At 38.8% G+C, this 17008-nt stretch overlaps 2 protein-coding genes across 3 annotated transcripts in view; one reads left to right on the plus strand and one right to left on the minus strand.

Moving 5' to 3' along the window:
* Window positions 1-5964: 5964 nt before the first annotated feature.
* Window positions 5965-16306, minus strand: ENY2 (enhancer of yellow 2 homolog (Drosophila)). Of its 2 annotated transcripts, none has more exons than XM_010863454.1 (5): window positions 16220-16306; window positions 14718-14794; window positions 10895-10965; window positions 9621-9695; window positions 5965-7105 (listed from the first exon to the last, which is right to left on the minus strand). In XM_010863454.1, the coding sequence occupies exons 2-5, from the start codon at window positions 14783-14785 to the stop codon at window positions 7029-7031; spliced, it is 291 nt and encodes a 96-aa protein (XP_010861756.1). In that variant the 5' UTR covers window positions 14786-14794; window positions 16220-16306; the 3' UTR covers window positions 5965-7028. The 2 variants fall into 2 exon arrangements, with proteins under 2 accessions (XP_010861756.1, XP_010861755.1); XM_010863453.1 differs by having other exon boundaries at window positions 16148-16297.
* A 213-nt stretch (window positions 16307-16519) lies between these two features.
* Window positions 16520-17008, plus strand: part of NUDCD1 (NudC domain containing 1) — a 95100-nt gene continuing 94611 nt past the window's right edge. Inside the window, exon 1 of the mRNA XM_010863455.1 lies at window positions 16520-16729. Within this exon, the coding sequence (XP_010861757.1) occupies window positions 16612-16729 (118 nt within the window). The 5' untranslated portion in view covers window positions 16520-16611. The remainder of the gene's footprint in view (window positions 16730-17008) is intronic.

A 17008-nucleotide genomic window follows, 5' to 3' on the forward strand; every position in this document is an offset into this window, starting at 1 on the left:
TCTTCTGGAGATTATTCAAACTCATGTCCATTGAGTCGGTGATGCCATCCAACTGTCTCATCCTCTGTCGTCCCCTTCTCCTGCCTTCAGTCTTTCCCAGCATCAGGGTCTTTTCTAATGAGTCTGCTTTTTGCCACAGGTGGCCAAAGTATTGGAGCTTCAGCTTCAGCATCAGTCCTTCCATAGAATATTCAGGGTCGATTTCCTTTAGGATGGGCTAGTTGGATCTCCTTGCACTCCAAGGGACTCTCAAGAGTCTTCTCCAACACCACAGTTCAAAAGCATCAATTCTTTGGAGCTCAGCCTTCTTTATGGTCCAACTCTCACATCCATACATGACTACTGGAAAAACCATAACTTTAACTAGACAGACCTTTGTTGGCAAAGTGATGTCTCTGCTTTTTCATATGCTGTCTAGGTTGGTCATAGTTTTTCTTCCAAGGAGCAAGCGTCTTTAATTTCATGGCTGTAGTCACCATCTGCAGTGATTTTTGAGCCCAAGAAAATGAAGTCTCTCACTATTTTCCAGTGTTTTCCCACCTGTTTGCCATGAAGTGATGGGACTGGATGCCATGATCTTCACTTTTTGAATACTGAGTTTTAAGCTAGCTCTTCCAGTCCTCTTTCACGTTCATCAAGAGCCTCTTTAGTTCCTCTTCGCTTTCTGCCATAAGGGTATTGTCATCTGCCTATCTGAGGTTACTGATACTTCTCCTGCAATCTTGATTCCAGCTTGTGTTTCATCCAGTCCAGCATTTCGCATGATTTACTCTGCATATAAGTTAAATAAGCAGGGTGACAATACACAGCCATGACATACTCCTTTTCCTATTTGGAACCAGTCCATTGTTCCATATCCAGTTCTAACTGTTGCTTCTTGATCTGCATACAGGTTTCTCAGGAGGCAGGTGAGATGGTCTGGTATTCCCATATCTTAAAAGAATTTTCCAGTTTGTTGTGATCCACACAGTCAAAGGCTTTTTAGAATAGATAGTGAAGCAGATGTTTTTCTGAAATTCTCTTGCTTTTTCTATGATCCAACGGATGTTGGCAATTTGATCTCTGGTTCCTCTGCCTTTTCGAAATCCAGCTTGAACATCTGGAAGTTCTCGGTTCGTGTACTGTTGAAGCCTAGCTTGGAGAATTTTGAGCATAACTTTGCTAATGTGAAATGAGTGCAATTGTGGAGTAGTTTGAAGATTCTTTGGCATTGCCTTCCTTTGGGATTGGCATGGAAACTGACCTTTACAGTCCTGTGGCCACTGCTGAGTTTTCCAGATTTGCTGGCAGCTGTATTGCTACCTAAGTCACCTGCACATCACACAAAGTAAGTGAAGTCATTCAGCCGTGTCCGACTCTTTGTGATCCCATGGACTGTAGTCTACCAGGCTTCTCCGTCCATGGGATTTTCCAGGCAAGAGTACTGGAGTGGGTTTCCATTTCCTTCTCCTGGGGATCTTCCCGACCCAGGGATTGAACCCAGGTCTCCTGCATTGCAGGCAGATGCTTTACCCCCTGAGCCACCAGGGAAGCACATCACACAGGCTCGGTTTAATGGACATCTCTAGTTCAATTACTCTCTTTAGTGACTCTTATGCCGCCAAAGCCCAACTTTGATATAAGAAGCTGTCTAGGAGGGATAAATTCTTAAAGCTGTGCCCTGCACAAATAATTTTAAAATACAAAGGTATAAAATAACTGGAAGGCCCTTATTATCACTTAATTCTCGTGATCCCAGGCAGAAAGCCAAAGCATTTATAGATGTGATGAGTACCAGCTCCAGTATCAAAACTGTTTTATGAGCAACAATCCACCATGAGTGCAGATTCCATCTACCTTGATTCATTGGCTTTCTTCACTGTTTTCACTAGCCAGCATTCATTTGAACTATATGAGGCTCTATTTATGAATATATATATGTATATATTTGTGAATACATATATACATACACATACATATACGTGTGTGTGTGTGTGTGTGTGTGTATATATATATTTCTGGGGGAGGACATGGCAACCCACTCCAGTATTCTTGCCTGGAGAATCCCATGAACAGAGGAGCCCTGCAGGCTGCAGTCTATAGTGTTGCAAAGAGTCAGACATTGCTGAAGTGACTTTAGCACTTCATGACATGCACATATATATATATATATGTATATATACATATATACATATATATATTAAACAAAGTTACATTGTAAGAGAAAAAATATATTATTCTCTTTTAAAAGGGCTTTCTGAGAGGAGCATAGTGATGGAAAACATACTAGAAACTATTAAGAATTTACATACTGTACTTTCTTGATAAAATAGCTGAAATATAATTATTTCAGTTGTGCTATTTAAATCAATTTGCTGTCTGAATTACTAGCTTCAGAAAATGATCCCAGTAAAGTATCTACATTATTATTATCCCAGTAAAATAGCATCTCAGTGTAGCTTCATCTTAATATACACCAGAAGCACATTCTGAGGTCTTTATATTAGGTTTTAATTCAATTGCATTATCTTCTAGAAAAAGCTGACTGGCCTGGATTTGGGCCTGTTGACATGAGAACATATTTCAGTGAGCCCCAGAGAGGATCAAAATATAGGCTTCAACTGCCCCCTGGTGACTGATAAGCAGAATAACCAAATATAATTCAAAGTCTGGAAGAAACAGGTTTTCTCCTTTGCCATTTATCTATTCATTTATAAGAACATATTAGGAATTCTATTATGTACTTTGTTATGCACTGAAGATAAAAAGATAAGTGAAGTGAAGGAAGTCGCTCAGTCGTGTCTGACTCTTTGCGACCCCATGGACTGTTGCCTACCAGGCTCCTCTGTCCATGGGATTTTCCAGGCAATAGTACTGGAGTGAATTGCCATTTCCTTCTCCAGAAAGATAAGTGGGATACAGATTTGTGTCATAGTAAAATCAGGGTGAAAAGATAATTTCAGCTTTCCCTGCTAAGTGCCATTGTAGAGATTCTTTTTTTTTTTTCTATTCTGATCAAGTTATTATGTAGGCATTTTTGTAGGTATTCTTATGGCAATATTACTTAGAAATTCCTGAAAAATAAAAGCATCTTTCTACACAAGTGTAATTCCTGTACCAACACAAATCTAGAAGACACATAGTAAATAATTACATATTTCCAGTTTTTCCTAGGGCTTCCCGGGTGACTCAGTGTAAAGAATACGCCTGCAGTGCAGGATAGATGGAGATGTGAGTTCGATCCCTAGGTCAAGAGGATCCCCTGGAGGAGTAAATGGTAACCTACTCCAGTGTCGTTGCGACGAAAATCCCATGGACAGACGAGCCCAGCAGGCTACAGTCTATGGGGCTGTACAAGAGTTGGACTGAGCAACTGAACAACAAAGTTTTTCCTAGGCAGTACTTTGGCCACCTCATGCGAAGAGTTGACTCATTGGAAAAGACTCTGATGCTGGGAGGGATTGGGGGCAGGAGGAGAAGGGGACGACAGAGGATGAGATGGCTGGATGGCATCACTGACTCGATGGACGTGAGTCTGAGTGAACTCCAGGAGTTGGTGATGGACAGGGAGGCCTGGCGTGCTGCCATTCATGGGGTCGCAAAGAGTTGGACACGACTGAGCGACTGAACTGAAGTGAACTGAACATGAATCTATATTTTTTTTTTTTCTGATTTACCCATATTGCTTTTATCCTACTAATAATGTTTAGTTTAAAAAATTTTCATTCTCTCCAGGGTCAGCATTATCAAATCTATTAGCAGATGAAGAAACTGAGGCAAAAGTCAGCCTTACCTGATAGTTCAGTGTAATAGATGAGATCACAACTCGAATTGTCTAATTGCACCTGTTTTCTTGGCAGATTCATCCAATAACTTTTGTGTGGTTTCTGATGATAAATATGAGGGTCTTATGAAGCCACTGAGTAACATGAGATAGCCATTTACAAGAAGGGTTAAACCACATGTTGGATCATTTCCAACATCAGCTACTGAGCAGCTGTCACAATTCTCTTGAGTTAGATGGAGTCTTTTTTCAAGTTATGTAAGTCCCATATCCAATTACCAATCCCCAACATCACCCAGGCCCAGGCTTGGCACTGCTCAACCAAATGATACGCTTGTGGTGCCAGAGCAAAGCAATTACGTAAATAATTTACTTGGGTCTTCTTTAATCCTATACAAGAGAAGCTTATGGTAATCCTAATTAGTATTTTACTCACTCGGCACAGTCATGTAACAGTAATCTCCTAATGAGCATGAAAGGGTGCAAAATTTTTAAAAGATGTATTCCTAATTTAACATAAATCAATGATGTGAGTCAAGATATATACAAAGTTGGTTTATTTGAAAGATATCAATGGTTCTAGATGAAAACTACAGGATAATTTCTAAGAGGTCAAAAATAAAAACCAAAAAACCTAGAGATAGCGGGGAATTCTCGGTATCATTTTAAAGCTAGGCTCCTTAGTATTTTGAATTTTCAATTCAGCTATTTTTGTTCCATTTCAAAATATTTTCCATTTTCTCATATTTTCTTTCGAGCTATTAAACTAGTATCTCTATGAGCAGTTTTTTGCTTTCATATACAGTACTATGAAATAAAAACTAATTGTTCAACACTTATGTACCACTTAAGATTGTTTCATTTTTGATAATCGGTAGCATACTGGTGAATATAACTATCATTACTTTGGATCATTGCTTTATAAGAAATGAAGTGAAACAAAATCTTTTCAGGTAATTTTATGATTTTGTGTGTCTTGGACTCAAATTTTCATAATTAAGTCCAGTTCGTTCAATGACTACACTTAAAATATAAATTCATCAGAAATTTGTATCTCTAGAGCATGATCCAAAAATTAACATGAATGCTTTCCTCATCTGCACTCAACTGTATTGTTACCTTTTTTGCTCCCATGTTTGTTCACTAGTTCATTCATGTGTTAATTGCTTTGTCCATTCACCCACAAATAAGTATCATACAAAATAAAGTCAAGTTTTTTCCCCTCCAGGAGTTGCATGCTCAAGTTGGAAAACCACGGTGTTGAAATCAGGAACAGGTGCTTCTCATAGAAAAAGTGGTAGGGAATCGAAACAGAGCAAGAAACATCAGAATATGCTGGCAACAAGCTGAATTCTGAAAGGCAAGTAGGAATGAGTTAAGTAGGAGGGCTACCCAGTTTGGTGGATTTTCTACTGTATATCAATGTATACAAAGATATATATATCTTTATATATCAATATACCATTTTATATATCAATATACCATTGATATACAAATAGATATAGCAACTTGGCCCTTTTTGGGACTCTTAACCAGAGAAATAAGTAAATGGCAGTTCAAGAGGAGCCTAGGTGATATGGCTGAGCTTGAACTTTACCCATTGAGAAATTTCAAGTAGGGGAATAAAAATGACCAGGCTTGAAATTTTAATAAGGTCACTTAGGCAGTAATGTGGAAGATATATTGGAGGTGGCATGGAGCAACTGAAACAAGGAAATATTAAGAGCCTACTGCAATAATCTGGGCTTGAACTTAAGAGGGCCTAAGAGGGCAGGTAGTTGACAATTTACAATCTTGTGACACTCAAAATGGTCTTGATTACCAGCATGAGCACATTTGAGAAGCCTGTCTGAAATACACAATCTGGTGCCATATTCCTTACCTTCAGAATCAGTGTTTTAACAAGTTCAAGTAATCTGGTGGCTCAAATGGTAAAGAATATGCCTGCAATGCAGGACACCCTGGTTCAATCCCTGGGTCGGGAAGATCCCCTGGAGAAGGGAGTGGCTACCCACTCCAGCATTGTTGCCTGGAGAATCCCAGAGGAGGCTGGTGGGCTGCAGTCCGTGAGGTTGCAAAGAGTCGGACACGACTGAGCAACTAACATTTTCAGGTAATCTGTATGTCTGGGAGAATCATTCAGACAGAATAGAAACACAGTATGGGCAGTTACTAGAGGAAAAAAAAAAATCACTCTTAGGTGTGGTCAGTTTGAGGTGTTTATGGAACATTCAAGGAAGCTGATCCATAGCAGTTGAGTATATGGATCCTGAGGCTGGGCTGGAGATGCAGTTTACCATTTATCAATTTGTTAGTATTTGAAGCCATCGTCCGACCCAAGTTTCCTGGAATCTGCCCAGGAAATCATATCATTAGGCAGAGGGCCCAGAGGGAGCACTAAGAAACATCATTATTTAAAGTTCCATATAGCGAAAGGTATCCACAAGAAACAGAAGGAGGTTCCAGTGGGAGGTCTAAACAACGTGAGAAGTAGGAAGAGTTCCAAGCGGCAGGATGGTCAACATTCTCATTTTCCAGCAGAGCTCACGTAAGAACAGACAAAAGTCCATGGATTTGGCAATCTTGATGTCAGAGTAAAGCTATGGGTGGAGATTATTTCCCATTAGTTCGTTCTTGACCTTAGTATGTGGGGATGCAATTTAGTTTCTGCTTTCAAAGTTCAGATGAGTAGAGTATGTGAGAGGAGCTTGGTACGGAGCCACTTTGCAAATGTTCTCTCTTCCAGTAAGATGGTAAATTCTTTGAGGAATAAGGAAGGCACATAAAGATGAGTAAGACCCAGTCCTAACCCTCAGCGTTATAACAAATAAGAAATAAGGTATCCATAGTACAAGATGGGACATATATTATAAAATATAGGGATTCAAAAGAGGCATATACTACATCCAAACAATCAGAAGAGGCTGCTTACTTCTCCTAAATTGTTAGTACAGAGATGTGCTTACTTAACATTTACATACTTAACACTTAAACTATATTAATTGCTGACTTTTCTCTCAACAAATCTGATGAATTATTAATAAAGTCCCATTTATTCCAAAATCCAAGGAAACTTCAAACTCATTCATGAGATATTTATTAAAATAACACATTTAGGGAAAAAAATCAATACAATGTATACATCATTACTGAAAACTGTATACCATCATACAAAAAAGGATTTTATTTTGGGAAATCGATTCCTAATTTATGGCAAGTTTTACTTTAGAAATAAAACCACAAAACAACACAATCTAATTCAATCTTAAAGGCTGGCATGCTGAGCAAGGAATGTTCTTATTCTTTGTAGGAGTTCCTTCTTTACACTGTCAGGTACCAGGGCTGAAATATAAAAATAAAAACATAAGAGTAAGATGATTCCAATTAATATTTATCAATTTGAGATCTGGTATTTTATTCAGGATTACCAAGTGAAATTTCATAAGTAACCCTCACGCTTCAATTAAAAAAAAAAATAAAGACATCTGAGATAATAAAGTATATTTGAAATTTATTGTTTGAAAGAACTATCCAATACCTAAAAATATAATTCACATGTGAAAATTCTTTACACTAGGAATAGAAAAGGCCTTTCTGAAAGAGAGGCTGTAAAAGATTGCTAAATCTGATTCAAATGCAATTTAATAAGCCTGGTTAAAATCAAACAAAAAAAGAGAAAGCACTCTTACAAAAACAGGGTAATCTCTCTACTATACAATTTCTTCAACTTGATAGGAAAAAGATCAGCAGGCTCACAGAAAAATGATGAAAGGAGAAGCACACAGTTCTTGAATGTCAAAAGAATTTAACCTCACAACAGAAATGAAAATTAAAACTACCATTCAGATAACATGTTTTACCAATCAGATTGGCTAAAATCCAAAGGTCACTAATATATGTATTGGCAAGACTGAGGGAAAACTGGCCCTGTTACATTGGCTGGTGGGAGAATAAATTGATACAGCATATTTGGGGAGATAATTTGGTGATTCTGTATTGAAATAAATGCATATAATTCTCTTGAATCAACAAAGATGCAAGAGCTTCAACAATAGTTGTTTCTGTCATATGTTCATGTTTCAAATCTTGAATCGTGACTGACTATATTATCTACTCTGAATATTAAACCAAAAATGGGGAAATGGGAGTTCCCTGGTGGCCTAGTGGTTAGGATTGCAGGCTTCACTGCCATTTGGCCCAGGTCCGTTCCCTTGCTGGGGAACTGAGATCCCAGAGGCTGCAAGGCACAGCTGAAAAAAAAAGGTGGGGGGAGCCCTGATCCTTGAAACTTAATATTAAATGTCAGTTATCAAATCTACACTATTTCCCTCCCTTTTGGCTACTAATAAATAAGGACAAGAAGGAATTAACTTTAACTTCTAATGTTATTTGCTTGAATCCAGAGGAAATGAAATCTTCAGATATAGTTCAATATTTCTACAAAAAATTCCACAAATGACAGAAATCAAGTAAGACAAATACTCCTCTTTATAAATTTAGTATAAACCTGCCGAGAAATAAGGACTACATAATTAAGTCCACTGGAAATGTGATCAATATGTATATTAAATACACTTTTACTCAAAATTATGATGACTGAGAACAGATCAGCTGCCTTGGGGTTACAGATGAGGTGTGACTAGAAAGGAATAGCTTGAGGGAGTCTTTTACTACGAATCTATACATGTGTACAAAGTTCACAGAACTGACACTAAAAAAGGGTCAATTTTACCATATGTTAATTTAAAAAATACTTTCTTAACAATGAAAAGAAAAGATTTATTTTTACTTTTCTTTTTTGCTAATTCTCTAGCAGGGGAGCTATAAGGGATTGAAATATCCAACACACAAGCACTGAAGGAAATGCAGAGATAATTTCTACCCTGTTAACAGATTTACTTCCTAAATGTTAACAGATTAAGCAAAAATTACAGAAGAAAAGTCGAAACAAAACACAGAAATTTATTTAAAAATATAAATCCATGGGGAGGGCAATAAATACTGCCCCACCCCAAAATATGATTGACTGACAAAGTTATGTTTTAAAAGATGGCTGGAAAGGACCGTGGGATACTGTAGCTCTTTCCAGGTGGTAGCAATTCAGGGGCCTAGTATTCTCTGGTAATAATTTTAAAGTGATTTACTTTTCACACTTTAATTCTTTTTACTTCTTCTGTGTGAGGAAACAACTAATGGGTTATCTAATTTACCTGCTTCCACTTATAACTACAACCACCCGCTACCGCCTTCCTCAAAATAAATGAAAATAATCTAGTTACACCTAATTATTACATATAGACTTAACATTATTTCCTCTGTTTCTTTTGATTTCTCTTAACAAGGCATTAAAGGGAGAAATTTAGAAGGCAGCTGAAGTGAGTCTTAAACATGAATTACTCAATCATGAAGTTACGGAGCTACCAGATTCTTAATTAGACACCCAAGAAGACAACTTTGTTTATTTTTAATAAGGAAAGCGAGCAATGACTCAGGGACTGCTGTAAAACACTGAATTATTACACATAAGGCTAAACTTTACAAATCCTAGCTTCCGGTAATATTTGCCTCTATAAAAAATCCAAAATTTAAGAAATTATCTGTTTTAACAACCATATCAACTTACATGTGTATATTGTTATAAGAGTACAAAACATTTTACACCTCGTTTGTTACTCAAAACTGCAAGAAAGTTGGCGAGGCAACTATAACTCTTCCCAAAGAGAAGATGCAAGTATACCCACATAATTTTAGAAAGAGTGCTTTTCCCTGTTAAAAAGAAAAGAAAACCTGAACCAGCAAGAGAGAAAACAAATCATGTCTTAGCCTACATTTCCTTTCACACATTTGTATTCCTTACCTCTGCCTTTTGGTGTGATTTCAGCCACCAAGTCATCAACAGTAACGTGTTCTAGTCCCTTTTCTTTAATTACCTCTTATGCAAAAGCAAAAAACAAATCATATCATTTAAAATCATTATCTGTAAGAAAGATTTTCATAGAGGAAGGGTTAAGATCATGTTTTTAGAGTCCAGACTGGTCTTTAAAAAAAAAAAAAAAAGAGGACACTTCTTTTTTTCTTTCTAATGAAGATTTAGTTCAACCTTAAACACAGCATGTATTCACTAGATTCAAAACATAAGACAAATAGTTGTAACAAGTAGAATGAATTTGAACTGTAAATTCAAATTGTCCAAAATTAAAATATGGAACAACTCATTTGTTCTCTTCTCTATGTTGGAGCAAGAGGAGGAGGAGGAGGAAAGGAGTTAACACTTACTGGACCCCTATTATGTGCTGGGTGCTTTGCAATATTTAATATTCATGATTATCTAATGGCCTGGGCATTTTCCCCACTTTGAAAGTGAGGCAAGTGATGCTTAAAAATTAAATAACTCATTCAAACACGACTTGAAATCCAGCTCCAGTCTTACACCGAAGGTCTATTTGACCTTGAAGTCTATGCTTTTGTTAATTTGGCACATTGCCTTCTTTGGATTAATGATATAAAGCCTCTATTATCATTTGTAGAAACCATTACAATGAGAATTCATTATAAATATCCAGAATTCCAACATGCCAAAAGCTGAGCCAGAAAGGAAGGAGGCTCACCTTAGTGACTTGTGGAATCTAGCTAATGGCATCATCATCAATACCCAGTAATTTAACAAGCTTCCATTTTATAATTTAAAAAATATAAGTAATTTTCTAAGAGCTTTTATAGATGATTTTTTTCAAAAATAACACTGTTAAAGACAGGAGATAATATTTCTATAAGTCTGCCAGCCATAACATGCTCAACATATTATTAAGAAAAACTGACTAGGAATCACTAATGTTTCACTTCCAGTAGGCACACTGAGAAAGGTGGGATATTTCATGCCAGAGGAAATCTTGCCTCAATTGTTTTAAGAGAAACAAAAAGAAACATTTCTAAAATTTAAGGAACAGATCTACATATGATCACTCAGTGCAAGTAGTCTATACCACATGATTCAATTTTCTATTTGTGTAAAACTATGCTTGAGCAAGCAATATTATCTTAAAACACTGATTATAATTTTTTCTAGTGAATTTCAGACCCACACAGTTGAGAGCAATGGAATTAGCTTATCTTCTAAATGAAACTGATTACCTTTACAGTGTGCCTTCAACTGATCCTTCCAGCCACATTCAATTAATTTAGCTCTCAGCAACTCTTTGAGGCTGTTGAAAAAGAAGTGTTTCCTAATTAAACTACAGCAGCGTACAGTATCTTACACAGGAATGTTTGAAGCAAAGCTTCACTGTTCAATGAAAAATCCTCTGCCTTCTGGTTACAAAACTTTTAATTTAACCATGGCCTAATCTTGGTTCTATCACTAAAAAGTTCTTTGATCTTATGTGAGTCAATTTAAATGCTGAGCCTCATTTTCATCATCAATAAAATTCAGTCAAGTGGATGGGACACAATACTTCTTAAGAAACCCTAGTTGGCCCTTCTTACACACTTTCTACTTCCCTCCACCAACAGGAATATTGTGGGTTTTGTACAACTTCAAAAGGGTATTAGTTGAGTTTGAAGCAGCTATACTTTTGAAAGCTTCAAACCCCAGAATCCATTCTTTAACTACAAATTCTTAACCATTAACTATCTTACTGCCCCATTATATCTCAACCTTATAGACTTCCCCTTCCCTTTTTCTCATTACCCTTCTAAATTATACATTAGTTATATGTTAGTAGCTCAGTCATGTCATGTCGGACTCTCTGTGACCCCATGGACTGTAGCCTGCCAGGCTCCTCTGTCCATGGAATTCTCCAGGCAAGAATACTGGAGTGGATAGCCTTTTCTTTCTCCAGGGGATCTTCCCAACCCAGGCATTGAACCCACGTCTTCTGCATTGCAGGCAGATTCTTTACCGTCTGAACCACCAGGGAAAAACTTTAGTTACTACATTAACTATGGTATTTCATTAATTCTAAGACTGTACTTTCCCACATTTTAACAATTCAGTCATTGGCCTGCCTATCATAATTTAATTGGCAGTATTTTCTTTTCTTAATGGTTAAAAAAATAATGGTATGTATTACAACTGATGACATCATGGGTGCAAAAAAATATTTTATCTTCTGCAAAACCTACTGTTACAAAGCCTCAATCTTCAACCTAAACCATCTCATTTCTCAGCTTAAACATGTCGAGTTACAAGCCAAACTGCTTCTTTTTCAATACTCCTAACATCTACTACGTGACATTTCCATCTTGATGTTTAATTAAGTCATTTAATCTTAATAGGGCCAAAACCCAACTCTTGCTTCTCTTCCACCTCAAGCTGTTCTTACCAGAAAGGCAACTCCATTCGTCTTGGTGCTCAGGCTAGAAACCTTGGCAGCCTCCTTCACTCAGTAATTTTGATAACACTAATATCCAATCTATAAGCACATCCTACTGGTTCCAGTTTTTAAACATATACCTGAAATTCAAATGCTTTTCACCACCTCTGCCATTACTAGCTAGTTCAAGCTACTATCTTCTTTTGACTGGACTGCTACCAAAGCCTCTGACTTGTTCCCTGCCACTTTCCCTCTGCACTTCCTTCTCCTCTCCCTGCTCAAAACCCTCCAGGGATCTCCCAGCTTACTCCGAATGCAATTTCCAGTCTTTACTATAGCCTAAGAGACCCTGCATGGTTTGCCCCCTCCCCAGCGATGTCTCTGACTTTACTGTTTCTCTCTTCCCAACTGACTCAGTCTCAGTGGCTTCCATGGGTTCCTCAAAAGGCCAGGCAAGGGAATGTCCTGGCAGTGCAGTGATTAGGACTCGGTGCTTTCACTGTAGGGCCCTGGGTTCCATCCCTGATGAGGGACTAAGGTCCCACAAGGCGTGTGAAACATGGCCAAAGAAAAAAAAGCCAGGCATACTGTCTCAGGACCATGGCTCTTGAGTCTCCCCACTCCCTCAAATCTTTCTGATCTCTTTATCAGTGAGGTCTACTTGTTTTCCTTTCTATAACACACCTGATTATTCTCTGCTTTATTCTTCCTCTAGAACTCCTCACCATCTGACACACTGCACATGTATTTTCTGTCTCCTTCCATTAGAATGTAAGCAATATAAAAGAAAAGACTTCATTTTGTTCACTGTTGTATCTTCAGACCTTAACAGGACATGGCAAATGGTAGAAACTCAGTAACTTAAAGCTATGTGAATGAAGACAAATGAAAAACAATACATAATCCCCTATAGCCACTACTGGCCATACTATCCTCTTGGTTTCCCAAGGCACTGTTCTAGAGGCTTTCTTCCTCCTCATTCCTCATATCAAGGGTTGTTGATTTTACTTAAAAAAAAAAAAAAACTAACAAACTGTAAGTTCTTTCCTTTTTTGCTCTTTACTTTTCTCCTGATACTATCTTCACAATCTATCTTTAGTCCTTCAAATCTCCTTCACACTGCCAAAATAACATTCCTAAAGTGCAACACGATCTAGTCAGCCTCTTAAAATTTTTTAATGCCTCCCACCATCCAAGGATAAGTCAACAAATGTTTTTGCAAACCTACCACCTATTTTTCTGCCATTTCTTTGACAGTAAATACACTCTACAACTCCAGTGTGAGAAATCCGGGTAGGGGCTCTAGCAATGGAAATGTGAGCTAGGCAAGGTGGATCATGAATGGCCTATTACTGAACAAGGATGTAACCAAGTTAAGTACATTGCTAAAACGACTAGGAGAAAGGTAGTCTTAGCTGGAGATGTAAATTTTGAGTTCCTAATTCCTGCCACTTTGTGCGTAGAGCCTTCTGGAAAATAAAGCCAACAGAGGAAAGCAGATATGAGATAGGAAAATAAAGACATATTTTTGCTGACAATTTTTGAGAGACTGGACCCAGTGGTGCCTGAAGTACCTTCAAACCCTAGACTTTTAGTAACACAATATTATACATTTCCATTAGTTGAGCTAGTTTCTCATCCTTTTTAATGGAAAGATTTCTGATTATACAAAAACCACATTTCTCCTGTCTACTGTCTTTCACATTTTAATTGCACAGTTCCCCCAGAATATTATCATATTAGAACAAATTTCTTTGACTTTGCATATTTGTTTCCATCTGCCCAGACTGTCCTTTCTCTTTTACTGTGCTGGGGAACCACTAATTCTTCTCTCCCAGGTGAAGTAACACTTCCACCATTCTGGGAGACTTCACTGATCATTTTCATCTCCAGGTAGAAGCTGAAAGTTCCCCCTTAGGTTTCTCTCATACAATTTATCACCCTGTTCCTGGAAGCCTTTTTTTGATTCTTTAGCCTCTCCTCTGCACGTGGAAACCTGTTCATTCTTCAGATGTTTACTTGGCCAATTATATGCTAGGTATGATGCTGGGTATACAGTTTCTGCTGTGGAGAAACTCTACTTATACAAACTAGCAAAGTAGGCCAGTATAATACAAAGTAATTAAATGCTATGACAGAACAAGGTATTTGGGAATTAACAGATTCCTGGAAGAGATGATATTTAAATTAAAACCTGATAATGAGCTCGAATTACTTAAAGATGGGGGGAAAGAATATTTCAGAGAGTAAGAACAGCAAATGCACTCTGAGGATATGAGACCTTGGTAACTGAAACTGGTTCCATTATGTTGACTCTCTCTTAAAACTAGGCAACATTTTATCTCCAACAGCAGTTATTTGGGTATGTATTTTTCTTCTCCTTTAGTTACACATTTTTTGAGAGTCATTTCCTGTTCATCTTTGTACATGATTCACTTCCCTCCAAGTCTTGCCATATTGAACAGACCTAAGCATTTTTTTTTTAAATTGATGTTAGGAATTGAAGTTTTGGATAATCTCAATTTTCTGTAATTATTTCTACTAACATCAGTATTGTTACTTGATAACTAGATTCTTGTAATAAAACAAAGTTATAATTTAAAGATGTTAAATGTAATTTATTAATACAATCTATTACTTACCGTTCTCTTTCTCCAGTTTCTATCAACTTTTGGTTAATCGCTGCTCTCATCTGCGCATCTTTGTTCATCTTGCTAACCTGAACATCAACATGTATTTTCAGATATAGAACACTTACAAAGCATTGTCTTCTAAATCCTCTAGGCTAGCACCTCAACAGACTTAACATTCTATCAACTGAAGGGGTGATAAATTTCAACAATGTGTTGATAATGTCATTACTCTAATATTATTTACTGTTTCCCAAGAAGTCATAATGATGAACTTTACAATTTCCCCCCCACCATGTACCCTTCATTAATAAGTCTTTGGATAATAACAATTACTGTACATTTGTTAAATTCATATGTGCCTGGCACTGAGCTAATCTGTTTTTATCTCATTTAATTCCCAGATCTTATTCTTTTATGTAAGTAGTATTAACACAGTTTATATTTTACAGGTGAGGAAACTGAGGAACCAAGATAGAAAAGTGAACTCAGATACTGTGACCCCAGAAGCCCCCAAATACTTTACAAGCACATAACAACTGACTGTTAAATTAAATGCATTCAAAATTTGGGGGAAGCTATATAACCTGAATATCAATAAAAGATTAAGTACAGTTGGTGACAAAATTTCCAGGTAAGGCTCTTAAGCACTTTACTTTTCACTAGGATGTACAGAATTACAACCGCCAAACTAGCTGTGTGTGGGTGTGTATGTTCTTTATCAAAACTTGCAGGTTGGCATAAAGAAAAAAGAAACCTCAAATAAATTCCTAACTTAGAAAATTCTCAATTTTCAGTAAAAACAGACAACCAAAGCGGTGTAGAAATAAGAGGAAGGTTAAGTTGTAAAACTTGGAATAAGCCAACGTTACCCTACTTATCTGTCACTACCTTGAGAACTTTTGTTGTCTCCCAACTCGCCGCCTTTAAGAAAACTGAGAGTGGCGGTGAGTTTTCAGAGTTGTGTTTTTTCTTTAATGCAACAGGAAAAAGGAGAGGTTGAGAAAGAACTAGGATATGTTTGCCTTTGCAGTTGGAGGCTAACATTTTCAAAATAACACTAAGATCTATAGTCAGGACCTTCCCTAGAATACTGAACTCGATCCTGCCTTCGGCCCGACACTACGGATAGTGACCTTGGACAAGTCAATTCTTAAAAGGCCTCAGTTTTCTCACTGGTAAAACAAGGGCGCTAGGGGATCCCTCCCAGTTCAGACATTCTTACGGAAAATAGAATAGGGCGGAGACAGCGGGAGAGGCGGGAGGGGAGGAGCCAGAAAACAAAGCGAGGACTGGCTTCAGGCCAACTCCGGTAGCACGCCCTGTCGGAGAGCCCTACAGGCCCGCGAGCGCGGGTCGGGGAAGCTAACGAAAGACAGCACATCGAAAGGAGCCTGGGCTGGGCCCGGGTCCCGGCCCTGAGGACCACGGGCATAGCTCACCACCATCACCGCGGGCGAGGGCCGTCCCTTCCCAGCGACGAAATGACCCTTGCGCTGACGACCGTTACCTACCACACTCTTCGGCTGCCCGGACCTAGACCCTCAGTAGCTCGGGCACCTAAGCACACAGAAAACTAGCACACGCATTTCCGGGGCGGGGTCTCGCTACCCTGCCTATAAAGTGAGAATTTAATCAGCGCGGGCCGCCTCTTGGTCGCTCAGCCTTCTGGGTAAGAGAGTCCAGATCCTGCTGTCGCACGGGCATTGAGTTCACGAAAGACTACATATCCCAGCATGCAACAGAGGCAACTTTCTCGCGGGCACTACATTTCCCAGAAGGCACGCTGCGCCGCAGTGTTTTCTGGGATGAGAACCACGCCGCCTCCAAGCCACAGTACTACCAGGGAAGCGCGGACCTTTCAACGAGAGCTTTACTAATTCTCACGCTGGGCCCCTGGAAGGCGATGGAGGTGGCCGCTAATTGCTCCCTGCGGGTGAAGAGACCACTGCTGGATCCCCGCTTCGAGAGTTACAAGCTCTCCCTCGAACCTCTGCCTTCTTACCAGCTGGAACTTGACGCAGGTGGGAAGCGGCGGCACCCTCTCGCCCTCTGTTCCGTTCACCTTTCGGTTTCCTTCGGCGCGACCCATTCTTCATTTTCTTCTTTTTTGACTTCGGCTAGCCAGGCGACTGTGACTTTCCTCACGGTCAAGCCGGGCTGGGGTTTACCATGGCTTTCTCTGGAGAATGACTCCCTTCCCCGACCCCCTAGGGAGCCGCTTTCCAGTGGCTCTGGCGTAGCAGGACCGTGGGTTCCGCCCTCGGCTCTGCTGCCCCGGCTCCGAGAGCCCGCCCGAGGTA

Source organism: Bison bison, unplaced genomic scaffold (genome assembly GCF_000754665.1).
Source record: "Bison bison bison isolate TAMUID 2011002044 unplaced genomic scaffold, Bison_UMD1.0 scf7180017864491, whole genome shotgun sequence".
In the NCBI taxonomy this organism is placed as follows: Eukaryota; Metazoa; Chordata; class Mammalia; order Artiodactyla; family Bovidae; genus Bison; species Bison bison.

What these genes read in the sequence shown, in the direction of transcription:
- ENY2 (XM_010863453.1), bottom strand. An exon ending in GAAACTGGAGAAAGAGAACG is followed by an intron (nt 10,966 to 14,717) that starts GTAAGTAATAGA and finishes CTTTTTCAACAG; the next exon opens with CCTCAAAGAGTTGCTGAGAG. An exon ending in AATCACACCAAAAGGCAGAG is followed by an intron (nt 7,106 to 9,620) that starts GTAAGGAATACA and finishes TTTATATTTCAG; the next exon opens with CCCTGGTACCTGACAGTGTA.